Here is a 25,188-nt window from a genome sequence, read left to right on the forward strand (position 1 = left end):
CTTGTACATGAATTGCCCCGGGTTTTTGGCGCACGCGATCGGATTGTGGCGCATCGGGGCCGGCATGCGCGCGACAGAAATCGGGGGGGCGTGGCCGAACGAAAACCCGACGTATTCGGAAAAACCGCCGCATTTAAAAACCGAAAATGTGTCGCTTGGGGAGCGCTCACCTTCTATGGGATGGTGCATTCCGGGGCGTTCCGGGAGCTAAGATGTTAGCTCATAACCTTGGCAGTGGGAGGCCTATCTGAACTGTGGCTGGGAGGCTTCATTATGCCCTGCACCCGGCCAAAATTAGTTATTCAGTTATTATTCGACCATGAAAAGTAATATAAAAGACATGATTGGATTAGTGAGAGGAAGACCTAGAAGAAGATAGAAGTAGTTTTGATGGATCATTTGAAGTCCATATTCTACATACTTTAGTGATGGCTTTTGAACATGGACTTCTTAATGGGCTTAGAGAACCCCTTTAAATAATGAGAACAAATGCAAGTCCAAGTACATTTCTTTATGTGCCAATTATAAAAAAAGGAAAGGAATAAAAAGTAAAGAAGAAGAAGAAGTAAAAACATATAAAGAAATTGCAATTTTACTTAAGTAAGTACCTGGTGCCGGTCCAAAGCTATTGCAGTAAGTGTGAGTGTTGACACATGAAGGGAACAATACTGGACAAAGCGACTGATGTGACACATTTCCTTCCCAAAGACCCATGTGCTGTTCACAAAGCGAACCTCATAAAAGAGAATAAAACATTTATATTTCACTTTCACTTCATACAGCATAATGTTAACTTTCCGTTCATTTTGGACAACCGTATTTTCACCAAATATACAGTATATAGATAGTACTTTCTAAAGTACATAACTAGAAAGAGTTTAGAAAATGGAAGAATCAATCACATTTATAGTAAAATTGTCGTAATTGGAAATCTATTATTGGGAACACAATTTTTTAGGAGCCTCAAACTCAGGATAAATCAGGATTTATTTTATTACCAGTTGTCAGAGAGGAGCACTGTATACATTCATTTATGTGGCTATGTACATGATTAAAATAAAATTATAATGTAAAGTATAATTAATCAATGTGGTAATGTAACAATACAGGGACAATACACACAGTGATGTCGCTGTACAGGGATAATACACACAGTGATGTCGCTGTACAGGGATAATACACACAGTGATGTCACAGTATAAGGACTAATAGATACAGGGATGTACCAATATAAGGATACACAGTAATGACACAGTGCTAATATAATAAACACAGTGGAGGAATAACACACTGTGATGTCACAGTACAGAGATAATGCACACAGTGATGTCACAGTACAGCGATAATACACACAGGGATGTCACAGTATAAGGACTAATAGATACATTGATGTAGCAGTGATGATACAGTACTGTAATAATACATACAGTGGAGGAATAACACACACAGTGATGTCACAGTACAGAGATAATACACACAGTGATGTCACAGTACAGCGATAATACACACAGGGATGTCACAGTATAAGGACTAATAGATACATTGATGTAGCAGTGTTGATACAGTACTGTAATAATACATACAGTGGAGGAATAACACACAAAGTGATGTCACAGTACAGAGATAATACACACAGTGATGTCACAGTACAGCGATAATACACACAGGGATGTCACAGTATAAGGACTAATAGATACATTGATGTAGCAGTGATGATACAGTACTGTAATAATACATACAGTGGAGGAATAACAAACACAGTGATGTCACAGTACAGGGATAATACACACAGTGATGTCACAGTACAGCAATAATACACACAGGGATGTCACAGTATAAGGACTAATAGATACATTGATGTAGCAGGGATGATACAGTACTGGAATAATACATACAGTGGAGGAATAACACACACAGTGATGTCACAGTACAGGGATAATACACACAGTGATGTCACAGTACAGCAATAATACACACAGGGATGTCACAGTATAAGGACTAATAGATACATTGATGTAGCAGTGATGATACAGTACTGGAATAATACACACAGTGGAGGAATAACACACACAGTGATGTCACAGTACAGGGATAATACACACAGTGATGTCACAGTACATCGATAAATACACACAGGGATGTCACAGTATAAGGACTAATAGATACATTGATGTAGCAGTGATGATACAGTACTGTAATAATACATACAGTGGAGGAATAACACACACAGTGATGTCACAGTACAGAGATAATACACACAGTGATGTCACAGTACAGCCATAATACACACAGGGATGTCACAGTATAAGGACTAATAGATACATTGATGTAGCAGTGATGATACAGTACTGTAATAATACATACAGTGGAGGAATAACACACACAGTGATGTCACAGTACAGAGATAATACACATAGTGATGTCACAGTACAGCGATAATACACACAGGGATGTCACGGTATAAGGACTAATAGATACATTGATGTAGCAGTGATGATACAGTACTGGAATAATACATACAGTGGAGGAATAACACACACAGTGATGTCACAGTACAGGGATAATACACACAGTGATGTCACAGTACAGCGATAATACACGCAGGGATGTCACAGTATAATGACTAATAGATACATTGATGTAGCAGGGATGATACAGTACTGGAATAATACATACAGTGGAGGAATAACACACACAGTGATGTCACAGTACAGAGATAATACACACAGTGATGTCACAGTACAGCAATAATACACGCAGGGATGTCACAGTATAATGACTAATAGATACATTGATGTAGCAGTGATGATACGGTACTGGAATAATACACACAGTGGAGGAATAACACACACAGTGATGTCACAGTACAGAGATAATACACACAGTGATATCACAGTACAGGGATAATACACACAGGGATGTCACAGTATAAGGACTAATAGATACATTGATGTAGCAGTGATGATACAGTACTGGAATAATACACACAGTGGAGGAATAACACACACAGTGATGTCACAGTACAGGGATAATACACACAGTGATATCACAGTACAGGGATAATATACACAGTGATGTCACAGTACAGGATAATACACACAGTGATGTCACGGTACAGAGATAATACACAGTGATGTCACAGTACTGTTTCACAGAACAGTGATATCACAGTAAATATGATAAATAATATAAATGATAATCTAATGAGTGATGTTACGGTAGTAACAGCCACACCACATGTATAATGTATACCATGATGTTATAATTTAGGAATTCTCCAAAAAAACAAATTCTGTAAAGAAACCCAGTGAAAGCTAGCCAGAACGGAAAATACATCTGTGGAGCATCTCAAGAAGTATTGATGTTTGAGGATGTGAATGCAGGTGAATCATATAGAAAACAAAAACATCAAGTGATATAAAGGTACGGTGATAGTAACAGAATGGGGTACCGAATCCAGAAGAGTATATTGCAGATCTGAACACTTGGCATTTTGAGCCTTGAATGAAATCATGCACTGGGCTTAATAGCGATACCTAAGAATGCTGAGGCCACTGATCGCTGTGGTGTGCAAGTATCTACACAACAGGGGAAGATTTATCAATGTGTCACATATTACACCTGTGCAGAGTTAAACTGGACCAGTCTTCAGCTGCACCAGAATAATCCCTGTGCCCGATGTTGGATGAGAAATCTGTTGCAGTCGTACTTTGGACCTCTTTTTAGTTGGTCTAGTTTAAAGTGGTTCTATGAAAAACAGATATGTGGTTGGGGGACGTTGCCTAAAATAATAAACTTGTACTTACCTCTGTGGTCTCTCCTGGTGTCCCATGCTGCCATCATGGTGCCCCTGTTTATTTGGAGGGGCTTCTTACAGCGCTGGGAATGGTGTCTGTTGGGTGTGGCTCGCCACCTCAGCCGGACAGGAGCTGGGCTGGGCGCAGCTTCCCTGCACCTGTAAACAAACAGGGCCACCGCCTGGAGAGATGGCAGCGCGGGGCACTGGAAGAGACCGCAGAAGTATGTAAAAGTTCATTTTTTTAGACAGAGGCATCCGGCCACATATCAGTTTTTTATAGATCTCGGACAATCCCTAATGCACCAATTTTTTTAATTATTTGTTACGCAGACTTTTTTTTTTCACAGATGGCCCAAGGCCAGGCCTCGTTTACATTCAAGTCAGAAAAGTGCTGAAAAACGGTCTCTAGACAATTCCTTTAAAATTTCCCACTATTATTTCTATGCCACAGTTTAAGGGTCTTCACTTCTGCAAATCCCTCTCCTACAATTACGTTAGTGTCAACCATTTAACCTTTAAAGGAAATCTATCAAAATCAAGCATGTTAACCCAGGGACTCATAGATCCACTTACTCATAGATTCCACTGTGACTGCGGAAATCATCTTATTTATATCCACTTTTAAAATTATGCAAATGAGCCTGAGGGGCTACCCTCACCCCTCTGGGATGTGGCTTTACAGGCTGTTACACTGTCTCACTCATAGCTTCCTCAGCCATTGTGCAGTGAACTGTGGGAGCATGGGGAGGGTTAGATAGTGTAACAGCCTGTGAAACCATATCACAGAGCAGCTTGGGTAGCCCCACAGGCTAATTAGCATCCTTTTTAAAGTTGATTTTAGAAGAAAGGAGCCCATGTAAAACGATTACTACAGTCACTGTGCTTGGAGCTATGAGTAAGTGTCCCTGGTTTATCATGATGGATTTTGATGATAGATTAGTTTAAAATATATAAAGATGTATGACAGTAAACAAATATTTAGATAAAATGTCCTCACCAGTGTAAAAGGTGTATTGAGTAAGGTGATCAGGATGTCTGAAACAGCCAGATTTACAATGAAGAGGCTGGTGGCAGAGTGCATTCTCTTGTTCTTCATCACCACGTGGCAAACCAACATGTTTCCAAAGAGTGACATTACGATGATGACAGAGTAGGCTACAATTAGCAGAGCTTTTACTGTGGGCTTCTGGGAATCGGCCTCATATTTTGCTAACTCTGCAAACTTTTCCCATTCATCAAAGTTCCTATCAGTCCAGTTAAATGATGTCCTGTTCATTGTTTTAAATTGGGTAAGCAAAAAACCAAATGAGGAATTTATGTGTTCCTGTCCAGTTCCAAGGAAACCTGCTATTGGTTGGAAAGGTTTTAGTAAAAGGTGGCTCATAGTTCCTTTAGGCAAGTCCAATTTCATGTTCAAATATGTAGATCCAGAAGAATTAGTTGACCAAAAATGTATCCTCTGGTTTAGAATCAAATCAAGTCGAAGGAAATGTAAACATGTCCATTCAAATCCATTGTAAAAGTTGGGTTTTATTTATGAAATGTAAATCCTGTTACCATCTGGTTTATTTGGTGAGTGAATCATACATAAATGAGATTCATTGAATTTGAAGCTTAAGCCATGTAAATTATTTGTTCATCCAGTATTACATATGTCTAGTACCGTTCAATAGACACAAACTTTCAGGGCTGTTATACTGGATGAATTCCCATGCCGTGTAGGATCCTCAGACTGGAGACTGAGGCTCTATAATCACATCGTTTCCGGCTTGTCTTGGTGCCTGATTGATATTCTTTTTGTGCCCGAAGAAACCAATCCCCTGAATTCATGACCTGAAGAAAAGATTAGAAGCTTAACAAGACTTAGTGGGAATCATAAAGTGGATAACCTGGAACATATAACATTTTTTATTTACAAAATATAAACTTTTCACTACATTTTTTTTTTATTGTTAATGCATTTAAGGTTAAAACGTTCATAGAGTGAAACAAACAATATCTGACTATGTACAGGGCAAAATTACACAAAATCTATAAGAGAGATATTGAGGCTGTTGTAGGCTTTAATAAATAACAAATATTTATTTTTGACACAAGTTTTTTTGTTTTATTTTAATTGAAGGCAATTATAGTCCTTTTTATATCAGTTTGCATTTGACTTGTCATGTTGGTGCACCCCTAAAAAATTCTATGCACTACATGCAGTCGCAGGGTTACGTACAATATAGGGTCTGTAGGTTTGTTCTTAAGTTGGAACTGTATACTTTATAATTGTAACCCCAGTCAAAACTTTTTTTGGTCTCAATGACTATTGGATTTTAAAAATGTTGGCTTGTCATATGAACCAGGATTAACAATACATATTCATTACAGACACCATTAATAACTGTTATAGCTGTTTATTGTAGCCTAAGGCTAAAGTACAATAAATTACTAAAATCCAGAGGTCCGTTTGTAACTAAGGGTTGTCTGTAAGTTGGGTGTTCTTAAGTAGGGGACCGCTTGTACTGTACACTTACAGCATGTTATTCTACATGACTGATGTTGGGTACATGAAATTAGCTTTTAAATGTAAAGAAATCTCCGGAGCAGGAATGCAGGAACACAGGACTCAGGAGCAGGAACACACAGGAACGCTGGAATACTCAGGAATGTTGCAACAAAGCTTTTTCAATGGTGCAGGCACGCAAAGAGGCAGGAAGGGAGGTGCCGGATTATAAGTAGATGGAGTTCAGCCAGTGCACCAATCAGCAGTGCACTGGCCCTTTAAATTCCTGACAGCCGGGGCACGCACGGCAGTCCGCTGGTGAGCAGGAGCCAGGACAGGTGAGTCTGTAGCGGCGGCCGGAGTAGGGGCACACAGAGGAACACAGACATGCCTAAGATCCAAGACAGGGATCGCGGGAGCACCCGTGACAATGTAAACATAGAAGCTTCTATAGAAGGACAGCAAGTAGAGATCTAGAAAACTGTGAGTAACCATATCAATTATTTGCTGAAAGTGGACAAACCCTTTAAACTAAGACAATATCATATAAAACAATCATTTTTCTTCACCAAATAAATTGATTGTTCAAAGTGTAGCATGACGCATGGGGGGTCATTTATCTTTATTTTTCTTCCTGCTTATTCTGTCTTTTTTGAGACACATTTTGGTGCCCTTTTGGGGACATTTTAAAATGTCCGCCAGACTTTAGTTTTTCATCAGTAAGACACATATATCTTCTATTCCAGTTGTGCTAAATGTTGCAAATGACATTTTCATTTCAAATTGTCTAAAATTTGAGACATTTTTGGGGGGCAAAAAACTCCAGATGAAACCCTATGTAAGGAAAACTTAGAAAATGGAAAGAAGGGACTTGAGACATTTGTGCAATATTTTCTCGACATTTGTAACAAATATCTCAAAAAGATCTGAAAATAAATCCCCCATTTAACACAAGTAAAAGTGAGATTGATAAATTACCAAAAAAGCAGACGGAAAAAAGATGGACAAAAACTAGCTAAACAAACAGAGATAATATAATGGTGCCATTTTTCAAAGTTAAAATTCTTACATTTCTCTCTTATTTTATTTGTATATGTCCCTCATTATATGTAAAGTGCTACAGAATATAATGGTGCTATATAAATAAAGAATATTATGATGGAAATAAGTGCAAGTGAGACTTTTTCAGGACTTTTACATTAAAAGATGCAAAATACACAAAATTAAAAATAAAAATAAACATGAAATTGAACACATTTAACATACCGTATATACTCGTGTATAAGCCGAGTTTTTCAGCACAAAAAATGTGTCAACACACGAGTAAAAAATACTTAAAAAATAATAAACTTATATATTCACCCTCCGGTGGCCCCGATTTGCAGCGCTGCTCCCCCGATGTCCACGCGGGTCCTCTTCTGGCTTCCGCGCCCGTCTTCTTTCTTCTGCTGGGCGCCGCCATGTTTTTCCCTAGGGCGGCGTCTAGTATAACGGCTGGGGGAGAGCACTGGCGGCGTCCTGCAGAAGAAAGAAGACGGGCGCGGAAGCCAGAAGACGAGCCGCGCGGACATTGGGGGAGCAGCGCTGCACATCGGGGCCACCGGAGGGTGAGTATATAAGTTTATTTATTTTTTTAATACTGGGCAGGCTGTATACTACTGGGGGCAGGCTGTATACTACTGGGGGCAAGCTGTATACTACTGGGGGCAAGCTGTATACTAGGGGGCAGGCTGGGGTGGCTGTATACTACTGGGGGCAAGCTGTATACTACTGGGGGCAAGCTGTATACTAGTGGAGGCAGGCTGTATACTACTAGGAGCAGGCTGGGCTGGCTGTATACTACTGGGGAAAGCTGGGCTGGCTGTATACTACTGGGGGCAAGCTGGGCAGGCTGTATACTACAGGGGGCAGGCTGTATACTACAGGGGGCTGGCTTGCTATATACTGGGGGGGGGTCTGTTACCAATGCATTTCCCACCCTCGGCTTATACTCGAGTCAATAGGTTTTCCCAGTTTTTTGGTGGTAAAATTAGGGGTCTCGGCTTATACTCGGGTCGGCTTATACTCGAGTATATACGGTAACAAAAAAATCTTATAATAAATAAGCATCAAAGAAAAAATAAATAAAAGAAACAGCACTATGATAAATGACCCCCACAGAATATGACATTAAGGGGTCATTTATCTTATCTCTGTTTACTTTGGATTGTTTTTGTCTTTTTTCCATCTGCTACTTTGGTCATTTATCAATCTCACTTTTTCCTTGTGTTAAATGTTTTTTTTTTTCAGATCTCTTCTTGCGACATTTGCTACAAATGTTTCAAAAATGTCTCACAAATGTCTCAATTCATTTCTTTCCATTTTCAAGTTTTCCTTCAAAATCTGGAGTTTTTTACACAAATTTTACGCAAATTTTAGATAATTTGAAAAGATAAATATAATTTGCGATAAACTAATGTCCAGCAGATTTCAGTGAACATTTTAAAAAGTCCCTAAAATGGCGCAAAAATTGCAATGCGCCAAAAAAAGTAACAAAAAAGACAGAAAAATAAGGATAAATGACCCCTATGGTCATGTATCATTGTGATTATTTATCATAAGGGTTTTTTTTGCCAGTTTAAATGTGTTCAATCTCACATTTTCTTTATTCAGCTAATTGCACCAAAAAAGGCTCAAACAAGAACATCTGCCCTGCTAATATAAATATGGCAAACCTAACACAGAAAATAACTTCTCCAGTTTTGTTACAACCATTGGTATGGGAGCATAAAAGGTCCAAGATAGGTGCAAATTGCTTAAAAAGGAACAAATAAAAAAGAAAGAACATCAACTGTGATAAATGACCCTGTATATATGGCTCCTGACCTACAGGCAGTTCCCTACCTAGGAACATCTGATTTACAGACGACCTTCCGTTACAGATGGACCTGCTTACTGTCACCACTAGTGAAGATCTCTGGATGCTGGTAATTTACTGTACTTAGCTCTAGGCTGCAATGGTGAACTGTAAGGCTATATTCACACGAACGTATGGGGGACGTATATACGGCCGCCGTATATACGGCCGATATACATCCCCCATACACTTCTATGGGCGCACGGCACCCTACGGGAGCGGTACGGTGCCCTACGGTGTCCTATCTTTTCCCGTAATACGGCGCCGTGCGCCATGCATCTCTATGGAGAGGGGCGAGGGTGAGCTGCGCTCACCTCCTCCTCCTCTCCCCGTACACTGCCGTTGCCCGCTACGGTACGGTACGGGCGGGCAACGGCAGTGTGAATATAGCCTAAGAGTTATCAAAGATGTCTGAAGGTTTAATGTAAGTATTTTTTACCATTAAAACCCAAAATTGTGGAAATCCAATTATCACAGAGAAAAAAAAATACCATAGGAGTTACACGTACATACAAATTCAACTTAAGAACAAACCTACAGAACCTATCCTATACCTATCATACTGCCTATACTCTCTCCTATACCTATCATACTGATCCCTCACCTCATGTCTCCATCTTCCCCCCAATATAGATTGGGAGCCCTCACAGGAGGGTCCTCTTTCCTTTTATTTTGGATCTCTGTAGTTTTTGTATTTGTCTTAATGTAATCTATGTGAACTCCTTACTGATTGTACAGCACAATGGAATTGATAGTTCTTTAATAATAATAATAATAATAATAATAATAAAGGGCAACTCCAGTACATCCAAACATAAAGGATAAAATAACAAAGTTATATTTATCCAATAACTCGTTCTAAGCCATAAACCAACAGGGGATCAACATTTCAGGGATCTCAAAACTTTATCCTTAGTCGTTCCTATCATAATTGTTATTTCCACATTTTGCTTCATGTACAAAGTGTACTGTTCTGATGGATTAATGAAAGAAGATTAATTCCCATTCTCACTCCTGAGAGATAGGCGACAACCTCCTCCAGATTTCAATTAGGAACAATTCCATTTCTAAATATTGTCTATAATGTAAATTTCATTACTGCTTCCCTTTCAGAACTGTAATAGAAAATAAGGACTCATAACATTTACTGACGTGTGCTAACTCTGCATTATGTTTGTCAGGACTAGAAATGGGATATTAATGTATGCAGGTGGAGAAAGTTTAGTCATCATTTATCCATGTATTCATATACAGACGGTCCCCTACATACAGACACCCGACTTACAGATGACCCCTAGTTAAAGACAGACCCCTTTGCCCACTGTGACCTCTGGTGAAGCTGAATGCTTTTCTACAGACCCAGTCTGCAATAATCAGCTGTAAGGTGTCTGTAATGAAGTTTTATTGAGAATCCTTGGTCCCATTACAGCAAAAAAAATTTGATTAATTGTCACTGGGGCAAAAAAAAATTTTGTCTTCAACTACAGTTATAAAATATACAAATGTATACAAATTCAACTTAAAAACAAACCTATGGAACCTATCTTGTACGTAACCCGGGGACTGGCTGTACATAGACACATTCAAGCATAAAGACATTCTAAACAAACAATAGATTTATGGATACATACAACTCACATGTTTATATACTCACATGTACAGTATATATACATTCATAAACACAAATATATATTGTATTTCTACATTCACAAATAGATATTATTCACTCACATTTACTGTATATATACATGAAAATCCAAAAGCTGAACATAAACTGTACATTATCCCACCATCAAATAATAGAAGAAAACTAAGCCCATATTTTTTATGTTTTCTACTTTCCTCTTGTCTTGTATGACATGATTCCCCCCTTTTTCTTTTCATAAAAATAGGCACATAATATTGTTATCAGCATTGGGATTCCTGAAGTGACACAAAGCGTTTGTGCTTTGTGCTGCATCTAAACCGCTGCTGCTGAAGCTGCTGAATGTAGATGAATGTGACACAGGGTAAGCACATCCCCAGGATAAGTCAAATACTTCCCATCTTGAACAGACTAACGGAACATCATAGAGAATCTTTCTAAATTGGATACATTGAACAAAGAACCAGATTTCCTGCCAAAAACAGATCTGTATATGTAATTTTTTTTTTTATAAAGGTCCTAAGAATAGAAAGCAATTGAAAAAAAAACAAGAAAAGTAATACCTAGTGTTCCTTTGAAAACCATGAGAAGCTAATGCAGAACTATATCATCACCTCTATACAATAGATGGATGGATAAAGAAACAGTCTAATAACATACCTGGAAAGTAGACACATTGCAGAGGCTTCTACAGCTGAGGAGTCATCTTCCCAGCACTGAAAGGACCTTTTATCAGACAGATGCTGCCTGCCAGGTACTGCTGCTCTAGTAGCATGTGGAGCACATTGACAATAGCAATAGCCAATGACTTCAGTAGGAGGAGTCCTAGTAGTAGATCAATGCCTACAACTTTCATTCATAAGAATGTGGTCACGTTGCACTGACTGTAACTTGTCTTATCAATGTGACCATAAGTAAAAAACACAAACATCATATTTCACATATCTAATTGTGCTGTCACTAGCGTAATGCATTCATATCAGTTGAAAGCTTTCAAGACTACATATGTCTCTTCATCAGGCATTGTATAAGACGAACATCTGAATAGAGCACAAATTTATACTCATATGGACACAGTAATACTATAGTTGATGAGACAAGTTTAGTTATGTTTCTTATCACTTGTCTCATCAACCATAGTTTTACTGGGGCACATTTACTAAGGCTTTCGCTGCACTTTTTTTTCGGACTGTGCCCTATCTTCAATGGTAAAATGGCTTGCACAGATATTTAAGAAGTGTATGCGTTACGATTCTGTCGCAATCGACCCTTTTTGTGGCTCAGCTGGGCTGGCTTTCATGCAACACAATTTAGGGGGTGTGCCATTGGACGATCCAACTGATTCGGACTGAGCAAGGAAGCGACTCTGTCAGACCTGCGCGGGGAAGCGACACATTCATGATATCAGCCACACAATCTTAGTGAATTGCAGCACAGTGCATTAGAGTCGGACAATGCACATTCTGTGAACTCCGGTGACCGGGTAAGTAAATGTGCCCCACTAGGGCAGATTTACTTACCCGGTCCATTCACGATCCAGCGGCGCGTTCTCTGTGGAGGATTCGGGTTCTGCCGGGATTCACTAAGGTAGTTCCCCCGATGTTCACCAGGTGTCGCTGGTGCACTGAATTCCGTCGGAGTGCACTGAACGTCACCAAGCCAGGCCGGGTGCAGGTAAGCGCGTGTCAAGCGACACATTTTTTTAAAAATACGGCGGTTTCTCTGAATCCGACAGGTTTTCCGACTGCCACACCCCCCGATTTCCGTCACGTGCATGCTGGCTTGTGCATGCTGGCGCTGATGCACCATAATTCGATCGAGTGCGCCAAAATCCTGGGGCAATTCAGGGAAAAATGACACAAATCTGTAAAATTCGGGTAAACGATGTAAAAAACGCGATTTGGGCCCTTAGTAAATGACCCCCACTGTGTCCATTTGTGAGTACATTTGGGTTCTATTCAGATGTTGTTTTATACCATACCTGGTGAAGAGACCTGAGTAGTCTCAAAAGCTTGCAATTGTCATCATCATTTTTAGTTAGCCAATAAAATGTATCAACAACTGAGGTCTTTCAGCTTTCATCCATTTAACCACTGGCTAATACAGTATAAAGAATCTTTTTTCATTAATATCAGTAAGAGTTGTGGTTGCAACTTATAGATATCTAATGTCTCATTTACAAAACAACATCTTTGAATAAATGAAGATAAAGTGACAGACTCCTAGATAACTATATTTAAAAATCCTAAGAGTTAACCAATTGGGGAAGTAAGAATAAGAATAGTTATAGATAGGATTGTCACAGTTGACACATATCTCAGTAAACTCACCTTTTCTGCCTCCAGCGGCGGTCCCCGCCATTCCCACGCTCTGGCCGGCGCTGTAAAATTTTAAGGGCCAGCGCGCCAGTAATTGTCGCTGGCCAGCTGCCTACCCTAATAAATTCCAGCCCCTTCCTGTGTCCCCTATTGGATCTTTGTGCTTCCATGCCTGAGAGAAAGCTGTATTCCAAGCCCTCTTCGATATTTCCTGTTGTGACCTTGATTCTGTTCCTGACTCCAATCCCGTGCTGCCAGTCCAGACCTACTGCTACGTCCCTGACTCTGATCCTTTCCTGCCTGTCTTGACCTCCTGCATGTCCCAAACACAAGTTTGCCTGACAATTCTGTACTTTGCCTTGCCTGCCACCGCAGACAAAGTCGGGCCTGTGGAACGACCTTATGGTACTACGCCGCCACAAGTCCAACACGCTTTGCAGCGGGCTCTGGTGAAAACCGGGAACCACTTAGACTCTGGTCCCAGGTGTCAGCTTACGTCATCGTCCGCGGTGGTCCAGAGGATCCATGACCTGCGATCCTAACAGGGATAACAAGTACCCAACTCCTGTTCTGCCAACATAGCGGAGAGACCTCTGTTGATAGTTCAACTGATTAAGCTAAGGGCTTTTTAATTTGGCCTATATAAAATGGTCGGGAATAGGTAAAAGATTCCTGCCACATCTAATGTTGGACTTATGTTCTGGTGCTGCACATGCTGGGTGGTTTCTATCTATGTATATCAAACATGCATTTGATCAAATATCCTTCACAAAAGAGCATTGATGAGTAAAGAAGGAACACATGGAAAATCTCTTTAAAGAATGTGGGCATAGCCTAATGGGCCCTAAGTAGTTTCTATTGTATATCCTTCTCATACAACATGACAAGAGTGGGTTCTGTAACTCATTGATACCTGCAGGTGATGCAGCACCAACTAGTATAGGTAACCACTGAAACAAAGTCACCATGAAGAGGACAGTGGGTTTATGCTATTTGATCAAAATATAACTAAGGACCTTGAGTATAATTTATTTCTAAGCAGCCATGGATCATTGTTTAATCTGTGAATGTGTAGTACAGATCTTACTCTCCAAATGTTGGTGAATTCACCTACAATTCCCAGCTGCGCAGTATAGATCTAACAATAACATGAAAGATGTTACACATGTTACTGATCCCTATAACACTCACAGAATGAGTGTGTGGCCTATTTAAGCAATTCCCTCATGAAACATGTACCACAATAGTTCTTTGCCTCACTCCTGGACTCTCTTAGCTTTCCTTTCTCTTCTAGACGTCTCAGCACTAAACTACACAGCTAATCTACAGTGGTAAATTTTCATCTTGGTCAGTACCTCTGTATTGTCGTCACTTTTAGCACATCAACATGTCTGAAGAAACGGGTGGCTTGTTTTTGCCCCTGACCCACCAATGCCATGGATGGTCATTACTAGCATAGTTGTCTTCATTGATATCATTAAGATTGTCTCCTTGTCTTCCTCCATGTGACAGGGCCCTTGTAGGTTTTCTGGTAAATATGCAAACATGCAAAAAGGAAAACCATGCCTCTTTTAGTTACCTTGTTCCCATCCTGGAAAATTTTGCATATTTTCCCAGAATCCTCCATGGCTATAAGATTCCACACGCCTACAGGGTGGCCTTAATTTGCAGTCTCCGTAAGGAGAAATCTTACTTCCCGACCCTTGTTGGTTTTCAGCAGCCATTGGGTGGCAAGCATTATGTGTCTCCATTCAGTAATGCAAGATTATTGCTTTTTTGTCCCAGTTGTGCGATGTGTACATGTTACAGGAATGTGGTATCCCCTCCTCTTGGTCCTATCTGGCCAGGAGATGGAATCCTACTGGTCCGGTGGGGGCGATTGCAAGTCTGCTGGCACCGCCATCCTTCTCAGGGGGAGCGCCTTCACGCTTGATTCCATCCAGGAGCTTGTCTGCAGCCGACTTCTGATCGTAGATGGCTGCTGGACGGGTGAGCCTGTGCCGCTAATCATTGTGTACACTTCCCCTGACAGGGGTGAGCGACTGGAGCTTTTCCAGAACCTTAGGTTGCAACTCGCCACCACTAGGGCAGTAGTGCTGGCCAGCGATTTCAACTGCATCATAGAGGAAGAGTGGCACAAGCTGGACACCACGTCCAAATTGCTGGTAGAGATAGTGACGGAAGCATCCCTGAGGGACGCTTCCCGTTCTAGGATTGACTTTGTGTTCACCTCCAAGGCGATCAGGCAGTGCAGATCCTCCATGGTCCCCTGCTTCTTCTGTGACCACAGGGCAGTGCAGGTCCCGTGCACCCTGGGCCACGGCTTCCCGCTGGGCTCGGGCTCCTGGAAGCTGAACTGCGCCCTGCTGGCGGATGAGGGAGGGCAGGCGGAGCTGAGAGACATCTACATGATCCTGAGAAAGGACAAATGTTTCTTTGAAACTGTAAGCGAGTGGTGGGAATATGCTAAAGTTGAAATCCGTTCTTTCTTTCAGGACAAAGGCAGGCAGCGGGCGGCCTTGGCGAAGAGAGGCCGCAGGGACCTCCAGCGCTGCGGCTGGGAAATCAGAGAGGAGCTGGAGGACACCAAGAAGGGCCTGAAGAGGCACTTTGAGGAGCATTCCAAGCGAATCATCTATTGTGCCAAAGTGAACAACCTGGAGAAGGGTGAGAAGTGTAACTCTTTCTTTTTCAGGAAAGTCCACGCTGGCCACACTCCCCTGAACGAATTGCGAGACGAAAGCAGATGCATGCAGAGGGGGAAGAGGGCCGTCATGGGAGTCGTCAGTGACTTCTAAGGCGACCTCTACTCCCAGAAGCCCACAGATGACGAGGCTGCCAAGAGGTTCCTGTCAGGTATCACAAACACCCTTGATCCTGCAGGTGCCGAGGCTATGGAAGCCTCGTGACAGTCTTCTGCTCCGACCAGAGTACGTCGACTGTGCTCGTCCAGACCTGCGAGGAGTTCGTACAGGCTTCGGGGGAAAAAGTCAACTGCAAGAAGTCGGAGGACAGGCTTTTTCGGAGACTGGCAGCTCGCTTCTTCTGCCCTTTTCCCTTCACCATTCAACGGGACTTCATGAAGATTATGGATATTTAGTTCAGGAAGGAAGGTGCAGCCCTGAAGACCTGGCAAGAACGCTTGTCCAAAGTCAACAGCAGAGTCACCCTGTGGAGCCTCAGAAAGCTCTCCTTGGAGGGGAAAACCCTTGTCCTGCGTAACGAGGTGCTGCCCGTACTCCAGTATGCGGCTCAGACGTGGTCACCCCCGGCCCCCATTTGCAAGGCTGTTACCAGGACCGTTTTTCATTTTCTTTGGGGCTCAAAGATGGACCGGGTCTGTGAGGGAATATAATCCATTTTTATATTCTGTTCTTCTATCATGTATCTATACAAAGATCTTTGGCTCTATTGATAGAAAAGACCCCTATGCACCATTCCCCCCACCCCCACCCCCCGTGTACACAGATCATCTTTCAGTTACATCCTCTTGAAGGCTATTGGAATGTGGATATGGTCAGTAGGTTCCTTTGTCTCAAGAACCTATAAAAACTGTCTGCAACCTAAATAAATTGGAATTCTCTCAAACATGTGAAGGTCTGAGTGATTCACCGAGCAGCTCGTACTATACAATGATTTGGAACCACACATTACATCGAGATATGGGGATATTTCCCTGACAACACATGGCGCCCGAACAGGGACATGGGTTTGCATGACGCCTACCGGAGAATTTAGGGATCATCCTTTCAGGACAGACAGACCATGCAGCTGCACAAAAAGGTAAGAAGCTTTTTCTTACAAAATTGCTCTGTCTCTCCTTGATTAGATTGTTCCACGTCCGGTGAGTTGCATGCCTATATTGCCCAGTCCAAAGAATCTTGTAAGTTTATTTGAAAACTCCATGTGATGTGTGGTAGTGTATATGGGTATTGTGTGAGTTTGAACATGTGTGTTTGATAGCGCTATTGTGATACTGTACTGTACTGGTTTTAAGAACGTAAAATTCTAGGAATTGCCCCTACCTAAAGAGTTTCCTAGACGAGCTACTTTTTGGAACGTAATTCGCTTGAGACAAAGTAGACTGAGTTTGGACAGTCGGACTTTATAAATTTATTTTGTGTGGTAGGTTCCAGAGCTGCTTCAAGGAAGGGGACTGCAGTCATTTCTTGACGGGCAAACGGTTTAAAAAAAAAAAAAAAGGAAAAAAAATTTTTAGTGGTTAAAACTGCCCTATGGAAGAGTGAGTGACTGCGAGTGTGTGCCGGCACTAGAGATATATAGAAAATTATGGGAAAAATATGAGAGGCAATTCAGAGGGAAAACCAGACGTACGGATCTTGAATGATAAAAAAAGAGGCTGTAAAGGATGTCAGAGAATGTTGGAAAAGGACAAGTATGCCAAAAGATGGTTGTTTGTATGTTGGTAAATGGAAAGGTTCTTAAAAGAACAAAGGCTGGTTGCATGATAATGATATGATGGAAATTGCAAGTGGACAGAAGAAAGTTGCAGAGGAAGTGACCAGAGGAGGTTATAAAGAAACAGCCATAAGAAATTGTGTGTTGTATGAGTGTTATGACGATGACGGACAAAAATGTTGGACAGACAAAAGACAACATTTAGAAAAAGTTCTGCCTCCACCCTAAAATGGTGGATGAATTGATGTATGGAAACAAAGAAACAGACTGGCGGAGACATGTGAATGCAATGTGGCACCTACACCCAACCCCCACACTGGATTAGAAAAAGTGCGGGCTCCAACAGGACAAAGACATAGTGTTCAGATGTTTCTCCTGTAGGGGGCAGATGTTTCTCACTTTGATATACTTTAATAGAGCATGGTATGGGTAATGATGCATTGCCTAAAGATCTTTGGATTTGCACCCACAGTCCGCTCAGCTGAATTTAGCTGTATTGTTGTAACTTTAGAAGACAACTAAGATATAGTACCCAGGGAATAAATGTAGGAAACTTTGCCTGCTTATCTAAGAGTCACCTCTCAGAACTTCAAAGTCCAAAAACCCGGGTAGTAACATATTTGTTACGGATTTTGGTCTTCTGTGGGGAGAGCTCCTGGACGGTTGTGCAGTCCCAATTGGATTCCCTGAGCTGACCCTTGCCAGATACTGTAGATGTTCTAGGAGTTTATTTCATTATACAGTCCTGCGGATTATGGCAAAGATATAAATATGTGTTTTGCCTATATGACGTGTAGTGCTAGTGGTATTTCATCAGAGTTACCAGATGTGAGGAAAGCACAGCACATAGTTGTGGACATTGTTCATTGTAGGCTTGGACCTGAGAAATCTTGTGATTTATGTTTAAAAACATCAGACATGTAGTGTAAAACTTTATAATACACCTAAAGTTTGAATGGTGTGGTCAAAAGTTTTTGCAATTTGTGTAGGATGATACAGCGAACTTAGATGTTACAATGGTGTGTTGGATTATTTCTTTGTTCTCTTGGTATGCTGGGACACCTAGTACTACAGACTCCCCCCCTTGTCTCAGTGAACACAGGTGGGGGGGAGGGGGAGCACATGTTGGAATGTTAAAAGAAGAAAGGAACAATGAGAATGTGTGTTCATGATAACCCTCATGGTCCTAAGCAGATTTTGAGTTTGATTCAAATGCAACATCTGTAATTTTATTGTTTTAACCAGGAGTAAAACCTCCCTATGATCCCATACTATTACTCCTATTCAGCAGCTATGACGGTGATTATTATTAGGAGCTTTTTAGGCAGAAGTTATAACACTCCTAGAAGCCTCCTACGTCACTGGTTCTAGTGATGCTTCTGCTCAGTAACACTGTCCCCAGTATGTGTCCCCAGGATGACTGTATAGTTTTATAATTATACAGCATTGATACATCGGCATTGGTCCCAAAACTGTGTTTTTCTGGAGTATATTGTTCACTTTCTATTGTTCTCATTTAAGTTTAAGCCAAGCACCTCAGAGGAGAGGAAACAGGCCGGAAGCTGCTGATCGTGTGTCACATGACAACCTGGATCCTTCTTGGTTTTGTATCCTACTGCTGCCTGTGTATATAAAGCTTCTGTAGTAGTTTTGGACTATCCTGTTACTATTTCACCTCTTCATTACTAGAAACCTCGGTTATAATGTGCCCTCTTTATGATGTATTACATTGAATCCAGCTCCACTATTTTCACTAGATTCAAAGGGGGGAGACATGAGGTAGACGGGTTATATTTAAAATTTTCTATTAACTTAATGATTAATGAACCAGTTACCTTTTAATATATCATTAATCTGCATTTTGAGTATTTTGTAGATGGCTTTAGAAACCAGGAATGGGGTTAATTCTACATCAGATGTGCAGCGGTCACACAACATGAGGTAACAGCACCAGAACCACTCCTAACCTACCTGTCTGTACAGGAGGTGGAGGTGAAGGCACTGATGGAGGGGTGTAAAGTGGCAGAGGGTAAGAATGTGAGTCTTTTGGGATTCCTTATGATTCCTAACCTCATATAGTAAGTTTATCAACAACTATGAGACTTTGAAATAGCTGATAGTCCACACTAGAAGGTAAAACCTATAAAGTTCTAATACATGAAGTGACCATACTGGTTACTAGAAAGCCTAGGGGAAAGGAGCCTGGATCAGTACAGTCCGTGACCCTCGCTGGCCCAGTAGGGTTATCTATACTCCTGTCTATATAGAAACAGGCTTCACAGGTGAGGAAGCAAGACTGGAGTAACACTGGGACCCAATGGATGGAGGGTGGACTATGGCAAAAAGGTGACAAGCAATGTCTGCCAAGGGCCCTTTACCCTATGATGGTTCACCAGTCTAAGACTCTATATGCTCCGTGGTGGATAAGTATTGAGTATCACTTAGATTCACTTTTGCTATTGTCCATTTACACAAGTATGTTTATATGTGCTAGGTACAATGTAGGGAGAGTAGTGAAGACCCTCATATATACACTCCAAGCCGCTTTACCCCTTCCAGAGGTTGTAGATTGGCTAAGTACAGCTACCAAAGGTAAGTAGCTACGAACATGTACTTATGTGTGTGGACCTCTTTTCTGGGTAATCTGAACCCTATCCTGTAACTAAAGCAACTGTAAAGACCACAGCCAGGGATCGAGGAATATGTTAGTCCACTTATTCTAGAGACTAAAGTAATAATCCCTATTGGGGTAGTAATGTAGTTGATGACAGCTCTAGGGGTTAAATAGGCTTTTCACCTACTGAGGTTGTTTTTAGAATTGCCCCATGGATGAACATATACTTCCCTAAGGTTGTCCAGAGGTGTCATAGAGAATTGGTGGGGTGTCCAAAAACCTGCAGATACATTTTTTTCTTAGGTGCATAACCAAGTATCTGTTTCAGTTCCAGAACCTAAAGTAGCTAGAGCAGAGGACCTGCACCCAGGTGATGAGATGGTCCTGATGTGACACCTGAGAGTCTTCTGAAGGGTCATCCCAAATACCTGTGACATATCAACATGTAGAAACTACAACGAGACAGCGACAGCTGAAGAAGAATGGTGCTGGACCCAGAGACTGTTGAACATGAATCTGTGTAGCTCGATGCTGCTATGGACATTATCACTCCTACCACTCCTACTACAGTGTGTGAGCCGCATACCATGTCTAATAGTACTCAGGGGTTGGTAGAGTGACATGTATAAGGATATACACCATTAGGATGTACATATTCTACCCTTTACAATGGATTTACATGAATTGTGTTGTGATATAATGTTCAGGATGCTCAGGAGGGAAGCAGGTGAAGGGTTAGATAAGTCCTGGATGTGTGACTAGTACATGTCAATGTACCACCTGAGCAGTACCTGAAATTATTCACAAAAAGGGAGGAATTGTGAGGGAATATAATCCATTTTTATATTCTGTTCTTCTATCATGTATCTATACAAAGATCTTTGGCTCTATTGATAGAAAAGACCCCTATGCACCATTCCCCCCACCCCCCGTGTACACAGATCATCTTTCAGTTACATCCTCTTGAAGGCTATTGGAATGTGGGTATGGTCAGTAGGTTCCTTTGTCTCAAGAACCTATAAATGATTTGGAACCACACATTACATCGAAATATGGCAAAGGCTCATTTGGCTCATTTGGCAAAGGACAACCTTGACAACATTGGATTGCTACAGATTGGTCCTCAGTAATCTGCGGGATTATACAGTTGCAGAAAGACAGTGAGACAAAGAAGAGGAGAAGCTCTATGGTGGGATCCCTCCCCTCTCTGCCTGCTTAAAGGGTGGCGATGATGACGACACTGCCCTGACCAAGCAAGAGTCAGGGTTCCCCAAACTACGGCCCCCAACCTTGGCACACCAGCGCCAGGCCCCCATGGCCTTCGACAGTCGGGCAGGAGCCTCTGTCCATCCGGACAGGAAGCTCCTGACTGTCACTGTACAGTGCTCGATGTGGCCGGAAATGGCCGCTCGAGCACTGTTACTGGAACGATGTGGCAGGAAGACAACCCCGGCGCACATCGTTCCATGAACTGGGATGTGCGGCCTGTCAAGGAGATATTAATTGTGAATGTATAAGATTGGTTTAACTATAGGGCAATTACAAACTTTGTTTAAATATTTGGCATCTATTGAAGCATCCAGGCAGCTTTTATGACATCCTGGAGCTTTAACAGCCTGATAAACTCTGAACTGAAGACTGGTCTGTTCAGACCCCAAAGGACATTTGGTCTCCCTACCCCCCTCTTCTGCATCAGGATTTGGAAACAAAAGACTGTTTAAATATTCCTGGACTCTCCCCCCTCATTAAAACTTTGCCCAATCCTGAATGACCCTCTGGACTAATTAATGAATGGGAGGTTCTGAAATCTGAACCAAACTGAGAAGTTATAAAACAATATGAAATCCAAGAATTGGTGTTCACATTTTGGGGGCTGCTTGACAAGCTGAGTGTGCTCCTTATTTCTCCCACCTCCAGGGAATCAGGATTTACTTTAAGTTGTAAGTTTCTGTAATTTTTCCTTTTTATTTTATAACTGTTTTGCCGTGTTGTGTGTTATTTTATTTTGTAATTATTTTGTTTTTAATATCTTTTTATGCACTGATCAATTTTTTGTAATTAAAGATTTTTACTTTAATTTTGGTCCCTGTATGCTCTGCGAACTCATAGCCTTGTGAAGTGTGGTTAGCTGTGTGACTGCTAGAGTGCTGAGTGTGCATGTCTAGTGGTGTGACAAGGTGACTGCTTGAGAGCAAGAGTTGATGTAGAGTGGGATACTTATTGGTCCCAGTATAAATGCAATAAGTAGTGGCAGCGAGTCTGGTTCTGGTGCTGGAGCTGTATGAGGTGTGATTTAGGCTCAATTTGTGTCCTGAGTGAAAGGTGAGCGCAAGTTTGAGTAGGCTAAATTAACCCGTACAGTTGCACCTCACGTCACGTGACGAGGCGACGGCGTCCTCGCCGTGACACGGCCGTGCGATGATGGCATCGCGGCAAGAAGATAGAAGACGCGTGGCAGGAGACTTAGTACTTGAGTACAGGGTTAAAAAAATATATATATTGCTTTTGTGGTAGAAATTATGCAATATTCATAGTGTCATATATATAGCTCAAACTAACCCTGATGAATAAAACCATCTGGTAAAAGTCATTGATTTGACTGGTCTAATTTTGGTCCAAATCAATATGTGTCAATACAACCAACAATATTCAAGTCTCGAATAAAATTTTCCCTTCATTTCAGTCAAAATCAATTTTAGGAATGCTCTGTTATTGCTAGCCAACAGTGCAGCCGGTCCTTGTTTAGTCATTGTATGGCAGTATTCCTATTCCTAGACAGTTCCCTGTTGTATAATAACAGCCTTCCAAAATAAATTATTTTATGGTGTTATCAGATACTGTCATCTATTCTCACTATGTATTGTATCTATTAGGGAAACAAGGTAATAACTATATTTTCATTTACAGTTTAAAAGTTTAATTCTAGACTCACAGAATACTGAACATTTATTTTAAAATATTAAAATAGAGTAATTCTTTTTAGGTGTTTAGAACATTTATCAGATTTCCTCCTAACAATGGCAAAAAAGTTAGCCGCTTTATGTTCATTTTTTAATTATATATTGTGGACATGATATTAAGCAACTTACCAATATACATTCAGATAAAGAATTATTATCATTATTAGATGAAGTTCTGAACCATTTCATGAAATCAGAAGTCACAGTCCTTTTTCAGAAATACCTTCTTGCTCAGAAGCCTGCTGCTTCCATCCATAAGATGGCAGGAGGTGGAAGGTTGTGTGACCATCCAGCCCATCAAGAACTCACACCTGTACACCCTTTGAAGTGATCTTCTTTTCCTATCACTTTTATGTGACACAAGTCTGCTATGAGAAACTGTGTGCACCTCTAGCTTGAAGGACACTGCACTGTTTCAGCTTTGATAAGGAGAGAAAGGAGTAACAGCCTAAATAATGTGGGGGTGGCAGCCTAAATAATGTGAGGGTGGCAGCCTAAATAATGTGGGGGTGGGAGGGAAACATCCCATGGCTAAAACAAGAAGCTAAATCAGTACAGTTTCTGCTGCCACAAAGCTTCTTATAAAAACCCCTGTGAAATGACAGTGACAGACTATGTGACAGGGAACGGAGAATGCACACATAGCTTACAATACGCAGAGGATTGAGTGCCCATTGGAGGATATTGTCACATGAACCTCCATCTCCAGCCATATCATAGTAAGGAGCAGGAAGCTGTTGAGTAGGAAGACGTTACTAAAGGAGAGCTTTGACTTGTCATGAAAATGATGCAGAGAATTATCTGAATGTAAATTGGTAAATTGTTTATTATCATGTCCCCAAGTTTTAATAAAAACTTAACAAAAAATGGTTAACCCCTTTAAAATAATGTTTTGATAGAAACACAATTGAACATTGCTAAGTCTGATTGACAGTCCTAGCTTCCGGCAGTCTAGCTTAATTGTGAGGGGGCCATCCAGGCCCTCCCCTCGTTTCAGCTTCTCCCTGGGGGAAGGCGCCACTCTCATACCAGATGCCTGCATTGATGCTGCAGTCACCGCCTCCTCAGACCGCCGTCTCATGAATACGGGGGAGGGCTAGGGAGTTGCTTCCCAATGTTCAGCGAGAGTTTTTTTTGAAGAATGCATTCGAGCGTTTAAACCCTTAGTAAATGAGCCCCATTGTATGCGACTGCAGATTTTTTTTGCATGGTAGAAGCAAGGTCAATATAAATTGATACATTTTTCTGTTTTTAACCTTTTCAGTTAATTGAAATATTGGGGCAGATTTACTTACCCGGCCCATTCTTGATCCAGCGGCGCGTTCTGTGCGGTGGATTCGGGTCTTCCGGCAATTCACTAAGGTAGGTCCTCCGCCGTCCACCAGATGTCGCTGCTGCGCTGAAGTTCCCTGAGGTCCGCCGAAATGCACGAGCCTATACCTGGTGAAGGTAAGCGCGAGTCCCGCGACACAATTTTGTAAAAAATCCGTCGGGTTTTCGTTCGGCCACGCCCCCCGATTTCCGTCGCGCGCATGCCGGCGCCGATGCGCCACAATCCGATCGCGTGCGCCAAAATCCCGGGGCAATACAGGGAAAATCGGTGCAAATCGGAAATATTCGGGTAACAAGTCGGGAAAACGCGAATCTGGCCCTTAGTAAATGACCCCCATTGTCTGTTCCTCAATCATGCTCCTATCCAGTTAATTTTCCACCACAGCTTTATCTCCTGCTAATATTTTATGTCCCATATAATTATTTTTATTATCTAATTTACTGCTTTCTTATAAAACATTTTTTTTTTACATACAGTAAATATTAAACACCACCTCAATCTCACTAAAACCAAAACCTTTCTACGATTCGAGATTCCATAAAATTTAATTATACTTAAAGGGTTTTATTATCAACCATAATTACATAAATGCAGTTTAACAATAAACCAGATTACATAGTATATACAGTTATGTGCCCCTAAGTTTATTACTACGTAGGGTAGACTATGCTGTGCATCCAAAGACGTTGTGAACATAATTATGAGGCTCACATGGA

The 25,188-nt window shown here is 41.3% G+C and overlaps 1 protein-coding gene across 1 annotated transcript in view; it reads right to left on the reverse strand.

Moving 5' to 3' along the window:
* Window positions 1-11,619, reverse strand: part of LOC140076659 (G-protein coupled receptor 83-like) — a 39,520-nt gene extending 27,901 nt beyond the window's left edge. The window contains exons 1-3 of the mRNA XM_072123284.1: window positions 11,489-11,619; window positions 4,797-5,632; window positions 609-734 (exon numbers count right to left, since the gene is read on the reverse strand). Coding sequence (XP_071979385.1) covers window positions 609-734; window positions 4,797-5,210 — 540 coding nt within the window. The 5' untranslated portion in view covers window positions 5,211-5,632; window positions 11,489-11,619. The remainder of the gene's footprint in view (window positions 1-608; window positions 735-4,796; window positions 5,633-11,488) is intronic.
* Between the last annotated feature and the right edge of the window lie 13,569 nt (window positions 11,620-25,188).

Source organism: Engystomops pustulosus, chromosome 9, assembly GCF_040894005.1.
Source record: "Engystomops pustulosus chromosome 9, aEngPut4.maternal, whole genome shotgun sequence".
Classification (NCBI taxonomy): domain Eukaryota; kingdom Metazoa; phylum Chordata; class Amphibia; order Anura; family Leptodactylidae; genus Engystomops; species Engystomops pustulosus.